Consider the following 26,257-nt stretch of genomic DNA (forward strand, 5'->3'; position numbering starts at 1 on the left):
ATAAAGTAGATCTAGAATTATAGGTGGTTCTCAATGAATACTTGCAGAGAAAGAGGTTCATGAAATAATCTTAAGCAAAAAAAGCTGTAGAGGGGCTAGGGCTGGGGCTCAGCAACAGTGCACTTGCCTGGCATGTGTGAGGCACTGGGTTCGATTTAGCACTGCAAATAAATAAATAAAATAAAGGTCTATCAACAACTAAAAAAATATTTTTAAAAAAGGTTTAGAAGAGGTATGTTCTAATCCAATGTGTCTTGAAAAGAAAAAAAATAATGGTATATTCACATAGAGAAATGTCAAATTGTCACTAGTGATTACTTTTGGGGCTTGTGTTGGTGGGACTTCCCATTTTTCTTTGTACAATATACATATATGTATGTGTATATGTGTGTACACACTGTATATGTATAACTAACATATAAATGTAATTAGATAATGTAACAGTCATTCAGTGCATAATGACACTCTGGTCACAGACTGCATACATGACAGTGGTTATATGATTGTGATGGAGCTGAACAATTCCCATTGCCTAGTGACGTCACAGTCATACTTACATGCCATGTGTCTGTAGAGAGCTGAGTGCTACTGGTGTAAACAAACCTACTGTGCTGCATAAAAAAATACAGCACACATAATTATATATTTACAAATGCCTGATAATGACAAATAACAATGTTACTGGTTTCTGTATTCACTATACCATACTTTTAATGGTTATTTTAGAGCATAATCCTGCTACTTATTAAAAAGCAGGAGGCATTGTTATTATAGTCATTGTTATTATTATTCCCCTTGAAGACCCATCAGTGGGATAAGATGTAGTAGAGATGGAGACAGAAATGATTGATGATCCTGACTCTGTGTAAGCCTAGGCTAATGTGTGTGTTTGTGCCTTGTTTTAACAAAAAGTTTAAGTAAAAAAATTAAAATTAAAAAGAGAAAAAGACTCATAGAATAAGGATGTAAAATCAGGATTTATTTTTGTTTGGCTCTACAATTTGTGTTTTAAACGGAGTTATTACAAATGCCTCAAAAAGTTAAAAAAAATTACCAAGTTCACAAAGTAAAAAAAAAAAAAGTTACAGTAAACTCAGGGTAATTTATTATTGAAGAAATAAAACTTTAAAAAATAAATTCAGTGTAGCCTAAGTGTACAGTGTTTCTAGTCTACCACAGTGTACAGTAACATCACAGGCATTCACATTCACTCACCCAGAGCAACTTCTAGCTCTGCAACTGTACTCATGATATAAGTGGACCATTTTTCATTTTTACTGTTGCCTTTCTAAGTTTTTGTTTTAGTCAATTTTTTTGTTGCTATGATCAAAATACCCAAAAATAACAATTTAGAGAAGAAGATTTTTATTTGGGCTCATAGTTTCAGAGGTTCAGTCCATGGTCAGTTAACTATTGCTCTGGGCCAGAGGTGGGGGCTGAACATCATGGCGGAAGGGTGTGGTAGAGGAAAGCTGTTTACCTCATGGCCAGGAAGCAGAGAGAGAGAGAGAGTTAAGCATCAAGGCAAAAATGTAAACTCCAAAGGCACTCTCCCAGTGACCTATTTCCTCCAGCCACACCCTACCTTCCCAGTTATCACCCAGAACAGCAGTCCTTTCAAATTATTAATCTAGCATATGGATTAATCCACTGATCAGACCTCTCATAATCAAATCATAAGCTTTTGGGGAACACTGTGTATCCCTGAATAATTTGTGCATTTTAACACACAAATACCACTGTGCTACAACTGCTTACAGTATTAAGTACAGTAAAATGCTGTACTGGTTTGTAGCTTAGGAGCAACAGGCTATACCATATAGCTAGGTGTGTGGTAGGACATACCATCTAAGTTTGTATAAGGGTACTATGATGTTTATAGTGCCTCATGACATATTTCTCAGAAAGTATCCCTGTTGTTAAGGCAAGTATTTGTATGAAATTATACAACTGTCTGTTTTATACTCAAAACAATAAGTAATGTTCAAATGGGGAGAACCTTTAGCAAGAATCTACTTTAAACATTTTTGTTCAAGAAGGAAAAATAGTTATTTTGATTTTCAAGTAGTAATTAAACTAAATGGAAGCCTTTTCTCACTTTTTCTATCTTCTTCCTTCTAATTTCACAGTGATCATTAGATTCAATAAATAAATTTTTGGCAAAATCAAACACATGAAGTCCATTCATCAACTATTTAACACAGGAATTGAGTAGACTGTGCCTGTAGGAGTAAGAGGGGCAATATATATAATTTCTTTTTTTTTTTTTTTAAGAGTGAGAGGGGGGGGGAGAGAGAGAGAGAGAGAGAGAGAGAGAGAGAGAGAGAGAGAGAGAGAGAGAGAGAGAGAATTTTTAATATTTATTTTTTAGTTCTCGGCGGACACAACATCTTTGTTGGTATGTGGTGCTGAGGATCGAACCCGGGCCGCACGCATGCCAGGCGAGCGCGCTACCGCTTGAGCCACATCCCCAGCCCCTATAATTTCTTAAAATTGTTTCAAAACTTTTTCTGAACTACAAATAATTTCAACTTAACAGACTAAAAAATCAGCACAAATTCAAAAGAAAAAATATTTCAAAGAAATAAGATTCTGACTTACATTATTTATTCCATGTTTTTATATGTTCCCTTTGCATAATTTAATTCTTTTCCAACAGCAATCATATTTAACATTAAACATCTGACTCTCCCAATAGACTCAAAGCTCTATAAGGGTAAGGTCCACATGTCATGTTCCCATAAGTCTCAGGACCTTGAAGAAGAATCTTTCAAACCTATCCACTTGAGAAGATATAAACTTGAGCAAAAGAAGACACAAGATTTTACAGATATTTAATGACAAAATACTTCCCAATAATGATTACTTAACTCAGCAAACAACAAGACCCACATAGAGTTAAAAATATCCTAAGGATGGAAGAAAAGGTTATTTTTTAAATGATCAGTGTAACAAAATTAAAGCTTATGTTCTCTAAGCACAAATGCCAAAGGCTCTAGAGTTTTGGCTACCTTATAAATATTAGGTTCTGAGCCATAAAGTCAAAGCCTTAAAAAACCTAACAAGTAACTCTTGAAACGGGAGCATACTATTATAGTCTTAAGGTATGTTATCATTGCAAAGTTCTTATTGACTATCTCAGAATTCCTTACATTAAAAGAAAAACTTTTAAAAGGAACTAGGGGATAGCAGATATCCTAAACAACACAACACAGATTATGACAATTCTCAAGAGGAATCCAAATCATAATACCCTTTAGTGAATGTGTATAATTTTTGACATATCTATACTTCACCAATCCATAAACACTGAATTAAGTCTACTCATAAACTTGTATTCCAGTTTCAAGAGAATTTTAACCAGGGTGAAAAGTTATACTTTTTTTTTTAAAAAAAATCAAATCAAAACAAAAGATTTCTAATAATAATAAAGATGACTAATTAAAGTCATGCTTTTTTATGCAAGCATATACCTTTCTGTCAAAACAGGAAGGGTAAAAGGTATGAACTTATTCATTAATCAGCAGGCTAATAACAGAGCAGGAATTGAAAAACGTCTTCTGTAAAGGATCAATTAGAAAATATTTTCAGTTTTGTAGACCCTATGGTTGTTGTCACTACTCCATTCTGCTGTTGTGGCATGAAACTGGCAATAGACAATATAAATGATATTAAATTCCAATAAAGCTTTATTTATGAACACTGAAATAGAATTTTATATCATTTTCATGAATCATAAAACCTTTTTTGTTTTTTTTAATAATTTAGAAATGTAAAAAACATTCTTGGCTTGTAGGTGACACAAAACCAATTTGGTCTGCAAGCCATTTGTTAGACCTTATCCTAATCCAAGAATTCAGTAAACCTGGTTTATATAACTTACTAGCCACGTGACCTTGTCCTCACTCCACCAAAACAAAACAAAAATAAATAAATAAAAAAAACCCAAAACCAACAAAAAAACCCCCACCAACATTAAGCTCTTAATTTCCAGTGGGAGTTAGAGACCTGTGCTACTGGTATAAAAACAGTAGCAGAAACTAGCTTTTATTTTGATATTATAGTGTTGCAAACTGTTCTAAGCATTTTACTGAATGCTAATTTATTTAATTTTCTTCAAAGCAATAGGATGAGTATTTAATGAATCCCATTTTACATATAAGAAAATTTAGGCACAGAGAGGTTAGGTAAATTACTGAAGCTCACACTGCTAGTCAATGTATAGATAATGCTTATAGACAGGTACAGGGTTCTGTTCTCTAACCTTGAAATTTCTCCATTCTTAAAGTTCCCATTTCAAATTCCAATTCTCAGAAATTGAAATGCACAAAAGAATAAGAACATGGAACAACGTAAGATAATTAAAGCTCATCAATAATGTTAAGCTAATCTTTGGATTGTGCCTATACTGACAATGACAAAGTTGATTCAAATGGATGGGCACTTCAGCATTCTCATGGAAAATTAGGAACAGTACCTGACTCCTTCTAGTTTGTGCTGGCTCATGAGAACAAATGCTGGTGCAAATGCCCCAAAGAGAAAATTGGAAAGGCAGGTCACTATTATTTTTTCTAAATTACTCTTCATTTTTTCTAATTTAAGTTTCCCTCAAGTTTTTTTTTTTTTGTGTACAAAGGGCATTTGTAGATTTATAATGTCTGTCTGCCACTGACACATTAACAATAAAACACTAATAACCAGGGAGATACCCTTTTTATAACAGCTACAATATAACTTAAATAACAACCCACTTGTGCACATTCTCTTTTTTTCCCCCACAAGGTCTTTATCTGTCTGTTGGTTTTGTGTGTGCTGGCATTCCAAATCTAACTGCCCAATGTCTAGTTAGGGGTCATCTGAAAAAAAAATTAATTTATTTCAACATTGTGTTGAATTGCCAAATTGGCTTTTAGAACTTGAAAAAAATGGTATCATTTCCACATAACTACAGAATAAAACATCACTTGAAGAACTTGACAGTTTAGGACTTTGGCCATGGAAATAAGAAATTACTAAAACTGAATTGATTCCAGATATTCCTCATTGGAAGGTAGTTATATGCCAGAAAATTATTTTAGAGTCTATTTTCATTACTTACATCCATATGAGGAAACTTAAATGACAGATGATCTCTAGAGCACTGGGCCAAGTACATCATAATGACACGGAGGTTGTAGACTAGGAAAAACAGACTCTCAGAAAAAAAATTTCATCTGTCAAATATTTAAAAATCTAATTTTCTCAAGTTTATATTTTTCTAAAAATGTTTGTTATCAGTATACTGCATAATTCTACATGTGACTGTCTTGGTAAAAAAGAGGTATTTCTCCACAGAAGACAAAAGATCATTCATGTTACTTGCAATTTTTAAAACAATGTGTATACTGAGGGGAACTCTCTGCTTTAGAAATGGCCCTTCAACTCATTTACTTTCAAAACATTTCAGCCATGCCTTATACCTGTTCTCCTTTACTTCCACAAATTTTATAAAATTGTGTCAATTTTATCTCCGAAAAAGTCCTCAGAAAGCTGGGCATGGTGGCTCACACCTGTAATCCCAGCAACCTGGGAGGCTGAGGCAGGAGGATTACAAATTATCAATCAGCTTCAGCTACTGAGTGAGGCCCTAAGTCACTTGGTGAGACCCTGTGTCAAAATAAAACAAATGAAAGGGGCTAGGGATGGAGCTCAGTGGTAAAGTGCCCCTGAGTTAAATCCCCAGTACAAAAACCCAAGTCCTTAGATATGTCCACTTCTCCTCATCTCCTACCTGGTGCAAACTGCTATCTCATGCCCTCCCTAGACCACTGAATATTTTTAACTGGTCATCCTAGCTTCTAATCCTGCCCCTTCTCTAACCAACACAACCACAGTGATGTTTTCAAAACAAAAATTAGAGCTTACCATCCCCCTAGACACCACAACAGTCTATCGGGACTTGTAGTCTAATCTGGACCTGCTTCATCCTATACTCCTTGCCTCTCACTTGGTATCAAAGACATACTAGACTTTTCTCAGTTTCATGAACATACCCAACATTCTCTCAACGGTTTTTATACATGTTGGACCCCTTCTCTGTATTGTTTCCTTTCTTCTCCCCTTTTATGCCTTGATATCCTGGATGCATCCTTCAGATGTGTTACTAATCAGTTTCCCATTGCTGTGACAAAATACCTGAGAAAATCAACTTAAACGTACAAAGATTTATTTTGGTTCACAGTTTCTGAGGTTTCAGACCAGTTGCTTTGGGGCCTGTAATGAGGCCCTATATCATGGTAGTGGGAGCACATGGCAGAGGAGACTGTTCACCTCATCATGGCCAGGATGCAAAGAGAGAAGAAGGAATTAGGGTTCCAATATTCCCCTGAAGGGCATGCCCCAGTGACCTAACTTCCCCTCACTGGGCCCCATCTCCCAAAAGTTTCCACCACTTCCCAACAGTGCTACAAATTGACAACTAAACAAGCAAGCCTTTTGCATACAGGTCTTTGGGAGATATTTAAAGATTCAAACCATAATGAGATCTTAAGAAAAAATCATTACCTTAGGAGAACTGTCCCCTGGCCTATTCTGGTTCAGATATTGTAAATAGTTTCAGTGAACCCTTTATCTTTCCCTTATAGTAGTTACCACAACTGTGATTCTGAACTCCTCACAGACAAGAAGCTCTAGAAGGGCAAGGGTTCACATGCCTTTGTGTTCACATGGTACCCTAAATATCTGACACAGTAATAGAAAACCTGGGAAGAACTCAGTATTTATGCTTGTGATATAATTCGTATACCATAAAATATAACCTTTTTATATCTAGGCATAGAATAGGTATATTCCATATGGGTATAAGATATAGGCTAAGTCATAGGAAAATTCTATTTTAAACTTTGAAAAAATGTTTCCAAAGAAGCTTTCCATTTATATCCATGCCAGTAACACATGTGGATTCCAATTTCTACATATTTTTACTAATGTCCATTTCTTGATTATGTAGTATTTGACTATAGTTATTCCTTAATTACACTAAAGATGTTGAATATTTTCCATGTACTCACAAGAATATATATAAATTGATCCAATTCCTTTGTCCAGTTTTTAATTATATTTTTCCTTTCTCTTTTTGGGTACTAGGGATTGAACTCAGAGGTGCTTTACCACTGAGCTACATCCCCAACCCTTTTTATTTTAAGACAGGGTTTCACTAAATTACTTAGGGACTTGCTAAGTAGCTCGAGGCTGCTCACAAATTTGCAGTCCTCCTGACTCAGCCTCCCAAGTCGCTGGAATTACACGCATGTGCCAATTCTTTGCATGTAAATCTCCATTTGTTCCAGGATCACTGGTTGAAGACATTATTTTTTTCCCATTGAATTGCATGTGTTGAAAATCAGTGTACCATAAATAAAAAGGTTTATTTTTGGACTCTTAATTCTATTATTTACATGTCTATCCTTATTTATTGTGGCTTTGTAATAAGTCATGAAATTGAGCAGTATGCGTATTCCACATTTTTCTTTTTTAAGACTGTTTCAGCTATTATAAGCCCCCTGTATTTCCATATGAATTTTAGAATCAGCCTATAAATTTCTGCAAAAGGGGCTCTACAGATTTCCATACAGATTGTGCTGAATAGGGAGTACTGTCATCTTTACAATGTTACGTTTCCCAATTAAAGAACATGGGGAAATCTTCCCATTCACTTATGTCTTTAATCTCTGGAAACATTTTCTAGAAATGTTTTGGTGTACAAGTCTTGCACTTCTTTTGTTGAACTTATTCTCAGTATTCTTTTTTGGTGCAACTTTCAGTGTAACTGTTTTCTTAATTTGATTATTCACTGTTAGTGTGTATATATGCAACTGGTTTCATACTGACCATATATCTTTCAACCTTGCCAAACTTATTATTAGTACTACCTGTTTTTCAGTGAATTCCTTAAGATTTTTTTTATATATAAGATCATGTCCTATACAAATAAAGATAGATTTATTTCTTCCTTTCTAATATGAGTGACTTTCATTCTTTATCTTGCCTGACTGTCCTGGTTAGAACCTTCAATAGAATGCTGAACAGAAGGAGAAACAGAATAAAACTGTGTCTTGTTCCTAATCTTAGTACAATGTTAACTACAAGGTTTTCATAATTTCCATTTATCAGGGTGAAGAGGCTCCCTTCTACTCCTATTTTTTTCAGTGTTTTTATGATAAAAGGAACTTAGATTTTGTCAAGTGCTTTCTCTATGCCTAGTAAGACGTCATGTGACATCAGAATGCATTTTGATTCATTGTAAACAACTGCAGCACAAATTTACATTTCTATGATTGTACATGGTGTAGCATCACACCATATGGGCAGTCATACATGTACCTAGGGTAATGATGTATATCTCATTCCACCGTCTTTCCTGCCCCCATTCACCCACCTTATCCTCCCTCCCCTTTGCCCAAAGTTCCTCCATTTTCCCATGCCTCCCTTCCTGAAATGAATCAGTAACCACTTATCAGAGAGAACATTTGGCCTTGGTTTTTTTAGGACTGGCTTACTTTGGCATGATATTCTCCAAATCCATCCATTTACTTGCAAATGCCATATTTTGTTCTCTTTTAATGCTGAGTAATATTCCATTGTGTATATATACTACAGTTTCTTTATCCACTCATCTATTGAAGGGCATCTAGGTGGCTTCCACAATTTAGCTATTGTGAATTGAGCTACTATGAACACTGATGTTGCTGCGTTTTATAGTATGCTGATTTTAAATCCTTTGAGTATAAATTGAGGAGAGGGATAGCTGGGTCAAATGGTGGTTCAATTCCAAGTTTTCTAAGGATTCTCCATACTGCTTTCCATATTGTCTACACCAACTTGTAGTCCCACTAGCAGTGCCTGAGTGTATCTTTTTCCCCACATCCTTGCCAACACTTATTGTTGTCTGTCTTCATAATAGCTGCCATTCTAACTGGAGTGAGATGAAATCAGAGTAGTTTTGATTTGCATTTTTCTCATTATATCAAATGTATATGTTTTGGGCTGGGGATGTGGCTCAAGCGGTAACGCGCTCGCCTGGCATGCGTGTGGCCCAGGTTCGATCCTTAGCTCTACGTACAAACAAAGATGTTGTGTCTGCCGAAAACTAAAAAAAATAAATATTAAAAATTCTCTCTCTCTCTCTTTAAAAAAACACATTCCATCAAGAAAACACTAGCCAATATTTAATAATTTACCATTAATAAAATGCAGAAGTAACAATTATTTTTTTTAAAAAAGTGTATATCTTTTTCTGATTAGTGTCTGTTCGGCTCCTTAGCCCTCTTATTGATAGGGTTGTTTGTTTTGTTTGGTGTTAAATTTTTTGAGTTCTTTACATAACCTGGAGATTAGTGCTCCATCTGACATATGTATGGTAAAAATTTGCTCCCATTCAGTAGGCTCTCTTCACTGATTGTTTCTTTTGATGAAAAGAAGTTTTTTAGTTTGAGTTCATCCCATTTATTAATTCTTGATTTTATTTCTTGCGTTTTAGGTGTCTTGTTAAGAAAGTTGGGGCCTAATCTGACATGATGAAGATTTGGGCCTACTTTTTCCTATTAGGCGTAGGATCTCGGACTAATTCTTGAGATATACCCCATTTGGTCTTGGTTTATAATCATTTTATATATTACTAAGTTTGGTTTTCTCTATGTTGTTAAGGGTTTTTTACATCTATATTCCTACGGGATATTAAACTGTAGTTTTCTTAGTTTGACTTTGTCATCAGGGTAATACCAGCTTCTTAGAATGAGTTAGAAGTATGCTCTCCTATATTTTGGAAAAATCTGTGAAAATTTGGTGTTAATTCCTCTTTAAATTTTGTATATAATTTACTAGTGAAAATATCTGGGCTTGGATTTTTTTTTGTGTGTGTGTGTGTGTGTTTGTGTTAATGATGGGGAGTTTCTTGTATTATAATTCAATTTCTTTATTTGTCATAGGTCCAAATTTCCTATTTTTTGTGTCACATTTGATACTTTTTCTCCTTTAAGAATCCTCCATTTTGTCTAAGTCACCCAGTGGCATACCATTTCTAGTATTTCTTTATAACTTTTAAAAATTTTTCTTTAAGGTTAATAGTAATGTCTCTTCTGTTGCTGCTGATTTAGTAACTTGAGTAGTCTCCTTTTTCATCATTAGTCTAGCTAAAAGTCATCAATTTTGTTGATTTTTTCAAAGAACCAACTTTCTTTCATTGACTTGTCTCTATTGATTTTATTCTCTGTATCATTTATATGTGTTTTACTCTTTATTATTTTCTTCCTTCTGCTTGTTTGGGTGTTCTTCTTTTTCTAGGTGTTTTAAGGCAGGTCAGGTTATCAATTTGAGATCATTTATAAAAAAAAATGCAGGCATATATAACTATTAATCTCCCTATGTCATTTTTTTAGTTACATCCCCTAAGTTTTGGGATGTGTTATAAGTTAATTTATCTTAAAAGTATTTTCTAATATACTTTGTTTCTTTGATCCATTGATTATTTAGAATTATCATTTAATTTCATATATCTGTACATTTCCCAAATCTCCTTCTGTTACTTATACCTAATTGTATTCTGTGGTGGGCAGACAACATACTTTTTATTACTGTCATATTTTTTATGCATATTGAAGACAGTTTTATAGCCTAATAGTCTATTCTATAGAATGTCCCATATATGCTTGAAAAGAATGTGTATTCTGTTCTTTTGGGGTGGTGTGTACTGTGAGTGAGTATTGGGTCTAGTTGCTTTAGTGTTGGATCTGGGATTGAAGATCAAGTTGTAGTTAAGAGGGTGCTCAACAGGAGATCTAATATCATCTTAATGGTAAGATGTTTGCACAATCATATCCCCACTTTGGAGTTGATCTTTAATGCATTTCTTCTGTAGGATTCTGTGGATAGCAAAGTAAGAAATGAATGTAGCTGTCCTATATTCCCTGATTAATTGCATATCAATTTCACTGGCTTATCTTAAATAAATTACTGCAAAGCATTATGAATATAAAAAATACACATGCACAGTGAAAATAATTTTTTTCAAACAGCTAATAGTGAAATTTAGTCGGCCCAAGCACTTTTTGAAGGAACCATTGTATCACTTGATAGGACAAAAAATACATTTTGTGATTTTAAGAAACTTCATTTATAAAATATGCTCAGGAAAGTAGTATTCACTACAGTTGATTTTTTTAAAATAGGCCTTATGAGGCGAATCTAGAAATTAAGACAATCATATCAGTGTAAAAAATTTAATAAAAATAATAAAATCCCTCTACTCTTCTTGCATGAAATTTGTGGTTACTTCTGTCAAAACGTATAGAAGATAATATATACAGGTTTTCTTCAACACACCTAGGAAAAAAATGAGATTTTCAAACTCTTAAGGGAAAAATACTAAACAAAATTATTTGTTTGTAATGTTATACACCTACATGCTTTTTTAAAAGAATGACACAGTATTTGGGATCGTAAGCAAAATCTATACAGACATTTGCCTTATCTTATTATTAACATAAAAGTTTAGCACTTTGGTAAAGCACAGATTTCTCAAAATCTATGTATATGGACATGACTTAAAACTAGTTATTAAACTATATGAAGTAACAAATCTAAAGAAATGCCTAACTTTTGTTTATGATTTTATGCAATCAACAGTTAGTACCTTCACAAATAATTCCCAGAAGCTACTACTAAATCATTGTTATCATTACTTGGGCAGCAGGAAAATTACATCACTTTCCAAATCCTTCAAAAGTTTCTAACTTTCCTTACTGTGGGTTGAAATTTCATATTTCTGAAAAATAGAATATAATATCTGAAATAATAAATATCAGACAATAGCTCGTGTGTGTGTGTGTATGTGTGCGTGTGTGTGTGTGTATGGAATTAGCCCAGGATCGTGCTTCCTAGGAAAGTTCTCTACCACTGAGTTATATCCCTAGCCTTTAAAATTAAAATTATTTTAGGACAGGGTCTTTCTAAATTGCCAAGGCTGGTCTTGAGCTTACAGTCTTCCAGTTTGAGCTTCCAGAGCAGCTGGGATTACAGGTGTGTACCACTGAGCCTGGCCCAGACAACTTTTTACTTGAAGTTTCTTTTCCTAGTCCTCAATCCTATTCACTCTTCATTATCTTGAACAGCAACTCTTTCATCATATGAGCTCTTTTAGGAAGTAATAAAAATATTCTGCTTTTTGATACTGCATGGTGAATTATCTTCACACTTGTAAAAGTCAATATTAATTATAGAAGGAATATTAATGTTCCAAATTTAATGACAGTAATCATATGATCTAACTAAAACAGGGTAAAGGTAGTTCAGAAGGAGTTTTGGCTCATACAGTCATGGTAACCACTATGGAGAATAGACCTGAAATGAAAAATATGCTTTTAAACTGGCACACCATGTCTTCCAAGTTTGGTGACCACACTGCAATATATCTACACAAGTAGGGTAGTAGTACATACATAGGGATGCAAAGAAATTTTTCAGTTATCTTTGTCAAGTAAATTTACTCTTTTTACAGGACTAAAGCTCCTTAGATTAAAGTGGGCACTTCTTGGAAAGGAGCTCTCTGTATTCTACACATGTTTGGGACATGCTGGATGCAGAAACACTGAAGGCTTTCCCAAAGTTAGCATGTATGGGAGTGGGGAAGAAGATTCAACTAATGCAACAGGCTCAGGAAAGAGGAAACGGCATATTTAAAGGATGGTAGATTGGAAGAAGCAAGTTCTTGGAGAGGAAAATAGAGAACATTAAGGTCAATGAAGGCAAGAAGAAGTGATGGGTGTGCTTAGAAAGAGACAAGAATACTGTGCTTCAGCAAATACTTAGATTCCTGTAGTCCTTCAGTCTATGTTCAGAAGAATGGAACAGAACATTTTTTCATCCACTCCCAGAATAAGCCCCCTATAGTCACAGGTGGGCAAAGATATAACAGACGAAGGATGTGACACTGCCAAATCTGACTGGAATAAAACGATCTACTTAGCAGGAGCTGAACAGCACTCTCTTTTGAGAACCACTGGCTTACATAAAATCTTTATTTCTATAATAGTGAAAACTACTTCATCTACAGAGACACATTATCTTTTTACCTACAGTATTCTTGATAAAGACAGTGAAAATAAAATACCTTTTAGTATTTTTAAGGCATTGTTGTGTAAACATTCTGTTGTTCTTAAGCCAATTCTAAATTAATAGAGTCTAAATTAAAACTATTATTGTCAAGAATTTTCCTTCAAAAATCAAGACTAAAATTTCACATATTCTGGAGAACATTCAGGAGATTCACTACAAAAAGTATCAAAATCCTAAGATAAAGTAGTTCAAGCAAATAGAAACTTTCATAATTTAAAAAAATGACATTTATAACTGGTACTTGGTTACATTATATAAATACATTTTAATTGGGCAAGGGAGAGTAAGTCTCTCAGCAAAAAACGCGGGGTAGGAATCACTGTTATTTCAAATATACTTGGTAAAGGTTTACAAAAAAGTATGTTTTAGTAAAAAAAAAATCCCCTCAACAAATAAAATATACCCCACAATAACAATTGAATTGCAATACTTCATACTTTTCTCACCATTTATTTAGTGAATGCTTAAGGGCACACACTCAGCAGCTTGCTTAGTAATACAGGCCCTGTCCTTAAAAAGCAGGTTAAGGAGTCTTGTGGATAGAAAATACATCTTTTAAAAGAGGCAAAATATAATATAACATGTCCATAATCTTAAGTACTTTTAAGATTCTCAGTAAAAACTTTCAATTACTGCAAATGCTTTGTACAAAAATGTGCTTAGAATTTTCTATAGTATAGCACTTCCTAAGTTCCTCATTTCTTTCTAGGCTTTAATACTGACCTTATTTTAGGAAGCAATGGACACACAAAGAAGAGTTGTATCAACATAGCTCCAAACTATCTGTGTTCTATAAATCCTCATCTCCCCAAGGCTTGCAAGTGCTGGGAATGGGGTGTTTGTGGTTCACTAAGAAACCCACTGCCTTATTATTTTTGGAAACAAAAGAGCAAGTCACCTGAATGAATACAAAACCTTCTCCACTAACTCCTCAAACCTCCAGGACTACGACTCCTCTCTCCATTTCATCATTATTTGCCAGAGAAAACTGAAGTGGTCAGACAGAAAGTCACTCATCTTCCCAGTATCACATACAACATACCTAAGAGGCTCTGATCCCTCCTACTTCTCATCTGACCCAATAGAGGGGATGCCCCTTCTCCTTTTGAGTTCAAGCCCCTGCCTATGCCTCAGATTCTATTTTATCCTGTTTTTTTTCTTACACAAAACATTATTCTTTCTCTTGCTTATATTCAATCTCTCACACTGGCTTTTAAACAAACAAGTTTCTCCCATTAAAACAACAAAACCAAAACAATTTGTCCTCACATTTTCTCTAGCTGCAGCCCACAGGTCTATCTAGATATTACCTGTTTCAAATAAACTTCTCTATAAATTGCTGAAATGAGGCTGGGGTTGTGGCTCAGTGGAAGAGTGCTTGCCTATCACACTTAGGACACTGGATTCAAAAATGCAGCACAACACAAAAATAAATAAATAAAATAAAGGTATTGTGTCCAGCTACAACTAAAAATTAAAAATAAATTTTTTAAATTGTTGAAATGTTCTTACTCTTCCTAAGTCTTGATATGCTCTTGAGCTCTACCATACCACTCTTCCAAAATCACTTTTATCGGATTCATCCATAGATGCTGTTTGTTATTTATCTGAATATTTTAACAGAAAAACAAATGCTGTTCATAATCTACTCTTTTTCCTTAACCTAAACAAACTATAAACCCTTATTTTCCTTTCAGCTTTTCTGGCCACACTTGGCTATTGAATGCCAAAGCACCTTAAGGTAAGAATCATGTCTCAATTTATATTCACTCCCTAGGATACCTCACCCATAACTATAGCTTTATTCATACCTCATTGATACAAATTAAAACAATCATTTTGGTATTTTTAATCTCTAGTCCAGACCTCTTCTCTGAATTCCAGACCTATAAACCTATAGACCTCTGTCTGCCTGCCACAGGCAGTGTATAGGAGTGTGGGCCCTGGAGGTAAATTTCTTGCATTCAAATCCTCTCTTTCACTTGTTACCTGACTTTGGGCAAGTCTCTTAATATATTTTTGTGTCCCTCGCTAAAAAATGCATATCAAGACTAAAATTTCACATATTCTGGAGAACATTCAGGAGATTCACTATAAAAAGTATCAAAATCCAATTCCTCCTGCTTGCCTTGTTTCCTACAACCATGGGGTCTTGTACACGTCCATTCCTGTTTAAAATGTTCTTTCCTCTTTCTCTTCTCTCAGTTAATTCCTATTCCCTCTTCAGATTACCTGATTCAATGTACCCTCCTTAGAGAAGCTTTCCCTGGCCTTTCAGAGGAGGCCAAATACTTATTTATACTCAGTGCTCTATGCCTTCCTTCATGGCACAGCAAGGAAGTGCATTTAGAAGGGAGGAAGAGAGAAGTATTTCAACTATCCAGAATTTAAAGAAGACAATTACTCAGTCGAAGAAGCAAGCATAAGCACAAGAGTAAGGAGATTTACTTGGGTAACAACAGGCTATATGAAGAGAGTTAGTTATTGCAGGCTGTATAAGTGGGGCTGGGGGGACGGAAAGAGCAAATCTGCAGGAATTGAAACAAAGAATGGTCTTGCATCTCCAAACCTGCAGTTTTTATCAGAAAGAGTTAGGCAATAAAATGACCCCTCCCCAATGCTGGAAATATATTTTCAGTATACAGGTAAATAATTCATCTGATCTTAGTATGTAAATGTATAGATAAATCCAATCTGAATAACTAAAATAACAAAACATTTGACATTTTAATTAATTGGCTGATTTCAACAATTAAACACTGACATTTCACATCATCTCATCACATTTTGTATGTATATATACACAAAATCAAAATAGATTTTAATGGAATACTATTCAACAACAAAAAGGAATGAACTATTGATAGATGCAATGACTTGAATGAATCTTAATGAATTATATTCAGTGAAAAAAGTCAATCCCAAAAGGTTAGATATTGCATTTACACATTATTAAACAAAAACAACAACAGAAAACAGATTAGTATTTTCCAAAAGTTAGGGATAGGGGTGGGAAAGTCAGAGGGTAGGTTAATATGGTTATAAAATGGCAATATAAGGAATCCTTATGATAGAAATGTTCATACTAACTGTAGCAGCTACAAGAAGCTACACATGTCATAAAAACTGCAGAGAATTAACTACAGATGTACAAATAAGTTAAAAAAATTAGGGAAAGCTAAATAAGATCTAAATTGTATCAATGTTAATATCCTGAATGTTACCATTGATGAGAAACTTGTACATGGTATATGGGGTGTGTGTGTGTGTGTGTGTGTGTGTGTGTGTGTGTGTGTGTATTTTATTTCTTATAACTGCATGTGGATTTACAATTACTCCAAACTTAAAAGTGTAATTAAATAACAATTAATATGGCTGAAGGTGTAGCTCAGTGGTAGAGCACTTACCTAGCACACACAAGGTCCTGGGTTCCACCCTAGCAACAACAAAAAATAATAAAAGTAGCATTAAACTGCTTTTAATACATTTTCAAAGATAATTATTAGATTGCCCATCTATGACTATAATTTTTCAAAAGTAGTCTTCCTCCAGTTTCTCCATATTCCATCTTTACTAGTGTCAATTCATGGAGAAAGTGAGATTTTTTAGGAGAAAAAAGAAAAAGATATCTTGAAGTTGTAACAAACATGAAATAGAAGTATTAATATTTTAAAAAGTAGATTTTGAATGGTACTAGAAAGTTTGAGATCATAATGACATAAACAACTATTTATGACCAAGAAAAATTGCCTCCTTTGGAACTTTGAAGTATTAAAAAAATCATTTGGAATTAAATTACAAAGCTCACATACTTGTTTATTCAGCTGGCCTTTTTTAAAATCATGGAACTTTAAACTTACAATTCTAATAGGCTTTCTGGTAACACCCCAACCCTTTGAAAAATAAATGAAATATCATAAATCATTTGACGGTTCTTAAGCTTAGATTTTTATCATCACTCAGGATCTTTAAAAATAAAAAACAATATGAAAGGATAGGATCTTGTTTTGTGCCCTATAAAGCTTAAGATAGAAAATAAATCACAGTATTAAATGTCATTTAGAACCCTAACTTCAATACTTAGGATTAAACTGGCATAATATTTGTGGTCATTTCTATGAGAATTCATACAAGTTGAGTAGTTTTTTTAACAAAATATTACAGAACTCTGGCATTTTCTGTGATAAATGAAGCAATAAGGCTTTTGAATTGCATTTGTGTATATTTAAATAGTTCATATAAGGGATCAGACTGTCATCCTGCCAGATATCTAACACTATGAATTTATTATTTGGTATCCACAGGAATGTTGGGATACTTAATAGAGTTAAGAATTGGGGTAAATCCTTAAGCTACAAATTTAGGGCCATATTATAGCTACAGAGTTCAACCTTTATTTTCTAGAAAGTTGATTTAATGAAAACTTTTCACAGATTTTGCCTGAAATGTTGAGATGAAAAATTTATAAGTATCTCAAATGTTTAGAATTCAACAAAACAGCTTTAAGATCTAGGTGTTAGCCACAATACCCTGAGAATTATCAGTTAAGTTTCAAGAGAATAAATTATGGGATACAATCTCCATGACCTAATTGTAAATTAAATTCAATGATGGGTCAGTAATCAATTCAATTCATAAAAATGTGCCTTTGGAAGCCAGCCGGTCAGCATTTAGGGAAGGAGACGGGAGCTGGGCCCTCCCAGTTGTCTGGCCCATATTTTAAAAGAATTCTACTTGAAGGAGATTCAAAGAGCCAAAAAAAAATCACTTGTGTCTTTCCTGATGGTTTCATTTACTCTTCCCCTTAAGTGGAAATCCATAATTTTCCTTCCCTTCTTTAAGCAATAATGGCATAACTTCTGAGAAATATTGCCAGAAGGTTTATATTATTTCTAAGATGAATTATAAACATTTTTTGTTTCAGTTGTTTTTCTAACTCATTTTTAATATAGCTACCAAAACTGTAGCCTTTAAATAAAGCCTCAACCAAGGTCATATCCATATCAGTGTGTGCCCAAGCATTTGATAAACACTCGAATGAATGACTGGATTAATGATATCACAAATGTTTCTTACATTTTAAATATATTGCTAATTATGCATCCATAAAGATTATTTAACTCTAAAATTTACATTTCTGAAGAAACTATTAAAATTGAATACATATCAAATAATACTTCCAACATATGTGTAAGTTATAAAGAAAAATAATAAAATGAACACCTGTTTTCCCACTAGCCAGTTTAGGAAATGAAACATTATTCAAGACTTTGAAGTCCCATTTATGGCCTTCCCCATTCCAATTTTTTTCCTCATGCCTTCTCCTCCACTACCCTAAATTTTTCTTTACTTTCTTGTGTGTGTGTGTGTGTGTGTGTATGGTCAGTATGATGTTTAATTTTGGCAAGATTTTGGACAGAATTATATTGGAAGAATTCTATGTCACTTGGTTTTATCACTAAGAATTACATTTATGAAATCCATCTCTGATGATTTATTTGAATACAGCATACAGCAAGCACAATTTATGTCTTCTTTCGTTGGATATTGGAACTGTTTTCAATTTTCTGAAAAATTCCTACATATATTTCTTCATATACATTTGCAAGTTTCTATGCCTAGAACTGGTGAAGTAGTATATGCACAATTTACTAGATAATGACAAACTGTTTTATATGTATGCCCCATTCATGTAACCACTAATAGAGTAAGAGAGGTCAGGATGTTCTACTTCTTGCCAACATTTTGCCAGTCTGACAAACATAAAAACAACTTAACAGGAAATAAGTTATTTTGGCTCACAGTTTCAGGTTTTAGTTCATGGTCAGTTGGCCCCATTGCTTTGGGTCCATCACAAGGCAAAACATCACAGTGGGAAATATGTGATGAAGCAAAGCTGATTATCTCATGATGGTCAGAAAACAGAGAGCTTGCCTTTATAGCAAAGACCACCCCTCCAAGCCCATTAAGTGATGAATCCATAAGTAGATTAATTTGTTTATGAGGCCTGAGCATTCATGATCTAATCACCTTCCAAAGACTACCCCCTGCTAAACCAAACACGAATACTGATGCACTGGGGATCAAGCCTTCAAAACATAAATTTTAGGGGACATATAAGATCCAGATCATAACATCAAGTTAGTGTATGTTTAACTTTGTAAGAAACTTTCAGACCTTTTTTTCCTGAAATGTATAAGATTCTTGTTTAAGATGTATAAGAATTCCATTTGTATAAGAAATTCATTAACAATGTTTAATTTTAGCAATTATGATGGATATTTCATTATCCTCCTTTTTTTTTTTTTTTTGTACCAGGGATTGAACTCAGGGGCGCTGGACCACTGGGCCACATCCCCAGCCCTTTTTTTGTATTTTATTTAGAGACAGAGTCTCACTGAGTTGCTTAGAGCATTGCCATTGCTGAGGCAGGCTTTGAACCAGTGATATTTTTTAACTCACATTTCCCAGATGATTGATTAATGTTGCAGAGCACATGTTTACTTACCACGTGAATGTCTTCTGCTATGTAGGGTCTGTTCAAGTTATGTATCTTTTTTTTTTATTGGTTGTTCAAAACATTACAAAGCTCTTGACATATCATATTTCATACATTAGATTCAAGTGGGTTATGAACTCCCATTTTTACCCCAAATACAGATTGCAGAATCACATCGGTTACACATCCACAATTTTACATAATGCCCTATTAGTAACTGTTGTATTCTGCTACCTTTCCTATCCTCTACTATCCCCCCTCCCCTCCCCTCCCATCTTCTCTCTCTACCCCATCTACTGTAATTCATTTCTCTCCTTGTTTATTTTCCCATTCCCCTCACAACCTCTTATATGTAATTTTGTATAACAATGAGGGTCTCCCTCCATTTCCATGCAAGTTATGTATCTTTTCAAATCATTTGTCTGCTTTAACACTTTTTTTTGTTTGTTTTTGATTGTCTTCTTGTTATGGAGCTGTATAAATTTGTATCTACATAGTTTGACAAATACATGCTTCCTAAATATTTTTCCCCAGTCTGTGGTTTTTCCTTTTATTAATTCTCTCTTGATGAACACAAGGTTTTTTAATTTTGATAAATTCTAACTTATAAAACTTTCCTCTTACAGTAATTGTTTTTACATCTTAAGAAATCTTTGCTTACCCCCAGGTCATAAAGACATCCTCCAATGTTTTCTTCTCAAGTCCTTATGGTTTTAGCTTTTACATTTAGCAATATGATCCATCTCACATTGATCTTTGTACATGGTGCTAGATAGCAATGGAGATTTATTTTGGCTTAGATATCTAGTTGCTACAGTACTAGTATAAAAATTCTTTTTCCTTCCCCACTGAGTTGCTTTGGATTTTTGTTAGAAATCAAATGACCATATAAGTGTGGGTATAATCTGGTCTATTCAATTGCACTGATTTATTTATTAATCTTTATGGCAGTAACACACTGTCTTGGTTATTGTAGCTTTATAGTTAGGGTACAAAAATCAAGTCTTCTAGCTATGTTTAGAAGATTATTTGGGAGATTCTCAGTTTTTTACATTTCCATATTGCTTTTAGAACTGGCTTGTCACTTTTACAAAAAAATAAACCTGTGCGATTATGATAGTGATTACTGTTGAATTTATAGATCAACATAGGAAGAAATGTCATCTATTTCAATCTTTCAGTCCATGAACAAAGTATCTCTCTGCATTTATTTAAGTCTTTAATTTTTCTCAGTACTGTTTTGTTCTCAAAGTAGAGATTCTGCATGTCTTTTGTTAAATATATCCCCAAATGTCCTACTTTTATTAAAAATAAGAAAAAGGTATATAATTTACCATCACAATGCAAACATACTTATTTCTTAGGGCTGCTTTACCATACTCTCCCTTCAGAAATATTAAATCCATCAAACTTCTGAGAAATTTTGTTTAATAATACATAATACAGTCTGTATGGAAAACAAGTCAAGAATTTTTAGAAATGGGACAAGGACTCTACAACTTGGCAGCAAAATAAAAGAAACAGGTAAAATCTAAAACACAAATCCTAGAAATAGGATCAGGAGACTTTTATAATCTGCTCTTGCTTTAACTGTATTCTACAATGGGGCAAGAAGGGGGTTAGACATATGATCACTTTGTCTGCGGGTTCACTGATCCTTTAGGCATGGGACTCACATTACTTAAGTGCTCCAAAATCAATTCTTTTGACTTGTGGCTCACATAGTCACAACCAGGGGTTTCAAAAGAAGAGAAAAGCAGGAAGTAGTTAACTTTTACTTTGAGCAGATGTAACACAAGCTCTTTGTTTTCTCCTAAAGATAAGTCTGTATGCAAAGACATTATGGTTTCTGGCTTGGCCTTGTTCTGTTCCACTGCAGCCCTATCTATTGTGGTATGCTCCACTCACTGTTGTTCCTTTTCTTCATTCTGTTTCTTCCTGGTGTTACTAATTTTTATTTTCATAGCTCCCCTATCATATTTTTCAGACTTTGTCTTTAGAGGGTCTGTGAGTGAATGGATCAAATCCCCCCCACGCCCCACCCCATCATCCCAATCCTAAAAGGCATCTCTTTAATCTTTGACCTTTGCTTGCCTCTTGGTGGCTTCTCTTTGGGCTTCCCTTTAAAAAGTCTTCTCTTCATGTGCTTTACCTTACTCTTCCATAATCTTCTTGATCAAATTTGTTCTCTTTCTGAAGTCTTTCTTTTGTTTTATGAAGTTTATTCCACTACAGTCCTCTTCCTTAGTATCCTTTATGTTGAATTTCTGCATTGGTGGCCACTGCCAAACCTATTCCTCTACATCAGATTATATGTGTGTGTGTATACACACACATATACACACACACATAAGTGTGTATATATAATATATAAAAATATATATAATATATATCCTCATCTCTGCTCATGAACTTCAAATGAATCTTCTTGATATTCTGTGCTTTGTCAGTATTTGGAGTAGACAAATTTTGAGACAACTTTATTTTTTTACCACTTTTTCTTCCATTTTCACCCCCATCTTCCCCCCCCCCCCATCCCCACTTCATTACCAATACTAAATAGACTCTAAATTCTTCCATTTAGCCATCCTGGAGGGACAGAGCCCCAGGCACATTTACAATTTCTTTGGTCAGTTGATTCCACATTTTCCAAAGAAATCTTATCCAACATGTCATAACAAGATCAAGAGATACAGCATATTAAGGTATAGGTAAACATAGGGGGGAAAAACATGTTTGAGATCTTTTAATTGTTAATTTGGGGCTTAAAGTGACTCCAGTTTTGTTTTTGTTTTCCTGAATGTTCCTATGTGTTTCTGGATTCATATTCTTTGTTTCTTTCATGGGCACACTCTCATCTCAAGAAGTTGTTGCACCATTTTTTTTTTCTTCTGAGGGGAGCAAAATTAATAAAGCTTCACCAACCTTTTTTTACTTGGCAATTCTATCTGCTCTCTGGGCAATCAGACTACAGAACAAAATTCATGGCCTGGATTATCTAGCACCCTGGCTGCAGTGTTAGTACCAAAGAGCACTGCAGCTTACTCTCAGATAAACTTATTACAAACTTCATTTTTCTTATCTGCCACCATCAACCATAGAGGTCAAAAACAGAAATAGCAGGGTAAAGCCAGTAGAAAATTTGGTTCAGATATAGACAAAAATATAATACTCTTCATTTAATACTTCTCAGAAAGGAATAAAGGACACATATTTTGCCACAGCTCACAACTATGCAGTTTAGTTCCAAAGGTAGGAGTGTTATATTCCACTTTTCCTACCAATCCAAACATATTCAGGGGTTATTAAACTCAAGCATATGAGATCTATTACAGATTTAACTTGTTTTACCTAGAAAAATGCTAAGTTAATGTTTTTTGAAAATTTTTTTGATAAACAACACTCACATTAAGTAAAGTCCATTACCCAAATTCTGTCAATTTCATCATGAACTAACCTTTAGAAATTGGTATGAAAACTTAGTGTTTCATCTTTGGGTTGAGGAAGTTGAACCTGAATGCAGCAAACACTCTATCTATGTGGTTGATTCTCTTCTCAAGCCTCTTGCTCAGGTCTTTTCCATAAATGATGAGACAGCTGAATGACTCTTTTCTAATTTTGGATAACCCCAAAGGTCAGTTCACTCATAGGTAGTGTTCAGAACCCACAGTTCATCTAAAAATGAAAAAAAAAGCTTTCAGCACTGGCAGAAGATGTTTTGGCTACTTCAAATCTTTACCTTGTAAAACCATGTTGAGAAGAGTCTGTCTTCTAGGATTTCCTCATAAAGTCTCAAAGGAATACTTTAGAAACTTTTTTTTTAAGTTCACAACTATTTGTTGACTTATACTTGAAAGATGAGACAAATGTAAAAGTCTAAAAAATTACCTGTTCTTTTCTAAAACAAATCTTAAAATTATGCTCTATTTTCTTACATCAAGTGAAATCTAAGGCCAATATCATTCTCCCTTTTATAAATATCTAAATCTATTGCCTGATTCCACAGAGAAATTTTCTTTATCTGAGGTCCATGAAATTTATAAGGCCAAGGCACACAGTGTGCTCTTTTGATATTTAAATTCAAGTTGACTTTTATTTTATTTTAATATCTAGTCATTGGTTCCATTAATTTAGGTTTTTTATTGTTGTGTTGACAATTATACATATAATGAATCTATCTTACCTGTCCCATATGTCAGTAGCCCTCAAACTGAGGAACATTTGGGGTTTTACAAAGATTTTCCAAGAAATGTGTAATTTTAAGGCAAGATAAGATCATTTTAGACAACCAATTTCTAGCTCCTCAACCTTCATTCTTCCTAATACTGATCTTTCTGGGAATATGCTGGTAGCCAAGTTGTCATGCTGGCTCCTTTCCCCACTTCACAATTACCTTTCCTCCTCTTTATAAAAGAAATGTATAACTCCTGGGATGTAAAAACCCCAGGTGGCCAAAGAAGGGGACAAATTAAAACAATGCTATGTATAAATTCTCCTTTAATCAATGAAACTGTTCTTTTCCTATCTCATATATATTTTATTAAGTAATTGAGTATTTGGGCCCATATTATAATATTATAAATCAGATAAAATAAAGCAGTAGAGATGATATTTTACCTAAAGGCTTTCCTTCTTCCATAGCCTGATTACTGTTAAAGAAGCATCTCTCTAGGAGACTTTAGTGAGCACAAAGCAAAGAAACACTGAAGGCAGCAGTACATTACTGTATCCAGGCAACACATGGCAGGACTCTGTGCCTTACCTATTTATCTATATTAGAATTAGAATTCTGCCATGTGATGGTTGTCATGGCGGCATATATTAACATATTTATTTGAGTTAAAAAAAATCAAGTTGGACTTTTACTGAAAGAAGGATGTCTTATTTGAAAGATAAATTTAAAAATGAAGACTAGCTTTGTAAATTAGATTAAATGGCAGCAATTTTCCCTAAACTAAGTAATCTCTATTTACAGCTACAAGCGTTGCTAAAAATATAATTAAGACAGATCTTTAAAAAATTCTCTAAAATTATTTATTGACAGATACATGTTGCAATTAATAATAGTTCTTACAACCCTTTCTAAGTATATTGGATTAAAAAGGGTGCTTCTACATAAAAGAGTAATAAGTATAACAGTCATTTGATAAAGCTTAGTTAAGCCTTTTTGATAAAATTTCCTCAAACTGAGAAAGTAATAGCAAATTCCTCTATAAGCCAAGTGATTTCTAGTCTTTAGTAACCTAAAGATGATAGGATAATTAAGTTGTCATTAGAGTCATCATTAAAATAATTTATAGATAACTTTTTGATTTCTGGTATACAACTCAAGCATGAGAAAAGTTAATGATACAGTTCCTGGCATATTGTAAACATTGATATTTTAAAACTAAGATATTTTATCACTTCTTCAGATGTACACTTGAATTTATTCACTTCTCTCATTTCTAATCTCTATGACCTCTGATTTCTGCACCATCTTTTTTCTCTTATACTCCTTCAAATTCTTGTTTTCATTTCTTTGAAAGCTTTGGGTTTTCTTCAATTTCTTTCCTGGATTCTGCTTCTTCTAATTTGTAGTTTTATAATTAAATTTAATTATAATTGTTAAGACATTTTAACTTTTTTCCCATTGTGTTTGAGAATCCCACTTCATTCTCTATCATATGGACAGTCTAATGCCTCAAGACATATACTGAAAACTGTGTCCACTTTTCATTGACCAGTACACACCAGTTTTGTAATAAAACAAAGTTTCCATGCACAAGTGGATCTGCTTCTGAATTCTCTATTTTTTTTTCCATTGGGCAATTTGTACATCCTCACATCATACACTAGCTTAATTACTATGGTTTTATATTAAGTCATGATATAAAGGCAGGAAAACCAGACCTCCTTGATATAGGGCAGGAAAAACATCTTATTCTTTGGACATACACTTGTAATTTTTGAATAACTACCCTATATAAGTTCAGAATTATAGTGTCAAGTATCACCAAAATGCTACTAAAATAATAGCATTTTATTATATTAAAAACATTAACAGTAATAACATTAAAATTCCCAAAATATTAGGGATTTGATTCTATGTGCACTGAGAAATAATATTTTTTTTCAACATTTAAGTGTTCTAATTCATTAATGTAGTGTTTCTCCACATTAAATTAGATTATATTTAATGTCTTTTAATAAAAGTTCATAACTTTATCATTAAAGGTCTAAGACATTATGTATTAGACTTATTAAAAATTATTTTTATTATATTGCTATGCAAATTATAAATTAAAAAATTACATTTTCTAGACAATAATTCCATTCTCCATTTTTGGTTTTTCTTTCCATGGTTCCAGTTACCTGAGTTCAACAATGATTCAAAAATATTAAATGGAAAATTCCAGGAATAAACAATTTATAAGTTTAAATCACACAATGTTCTGAATAGTGTAATGAAATCTTACTCTGTCCTACTGGGGATGTGAATACACAGCTGATGCATAGTATAGATGCAGCATACATACTACGTGCATACATTTAATAGCTGTCTTGGTTATAAGATTGACTGTTATGGTATTACAGTACTTATGTTATGGTATCACAGTACTTATGTTA

At 33.7% G+C, this 26,257-nt stretch overlaps 1 protein-coding gene across 35 annotated transcripts in view; it reads right to left on the minus strand.

Annotated features, from left to right (window-relative positions):
- Window positions 1-26,257, minus strand: part of ZNF438 (zinc finger protein 438) — a 183,599-nt gene that overhangs the window by 51,055 nt on the left and 106,287 nt on the right. For 11 of the 35 annotated variants that reach the window (XM_081298823.1, XM_081298812.1, XM_081298822.1 and 8 more), the window contains 2 exons: window positions 23,106-23,323; window positions 21,284-21,357 (listed from right to left, as the gene is read on the minus strand). The exons of 21 other annotated variants lie outside the window; for them this stretch is intronic. In XM_081298823.1, the coding sequence (XP_081154949.1) occupies window positions 21,284-21,315 (32 nt within the window). In that variant the 5' untranslated portion in view covers window positions 21,316-21,357; window positions 23,106-23,323. Of the gene's footprint in view, window positions 1-21,283; window positions 21,655-23,105; window positions 23,324-26,257 lie in introns of those variants that run through there. 3 more of the 35 variants (XM_081298816.1, XM_081298799.1, XM_081298790.1) reach the window with 2 other exon arrangements.

The sequence above is a fragment of the Spermophilus citellus genome, assembly GCF_964194105.1.
Source record: "Spermophilus citellus genome assembly, chromosome: 6".
Classification (NCBI taxonomy): domain Eukaryota; kingdom Metazoa; phylum Chordata; class Mammalia; order Rodentia; family Sciuridae; genus Spermophilus; species Spermophilus citellus.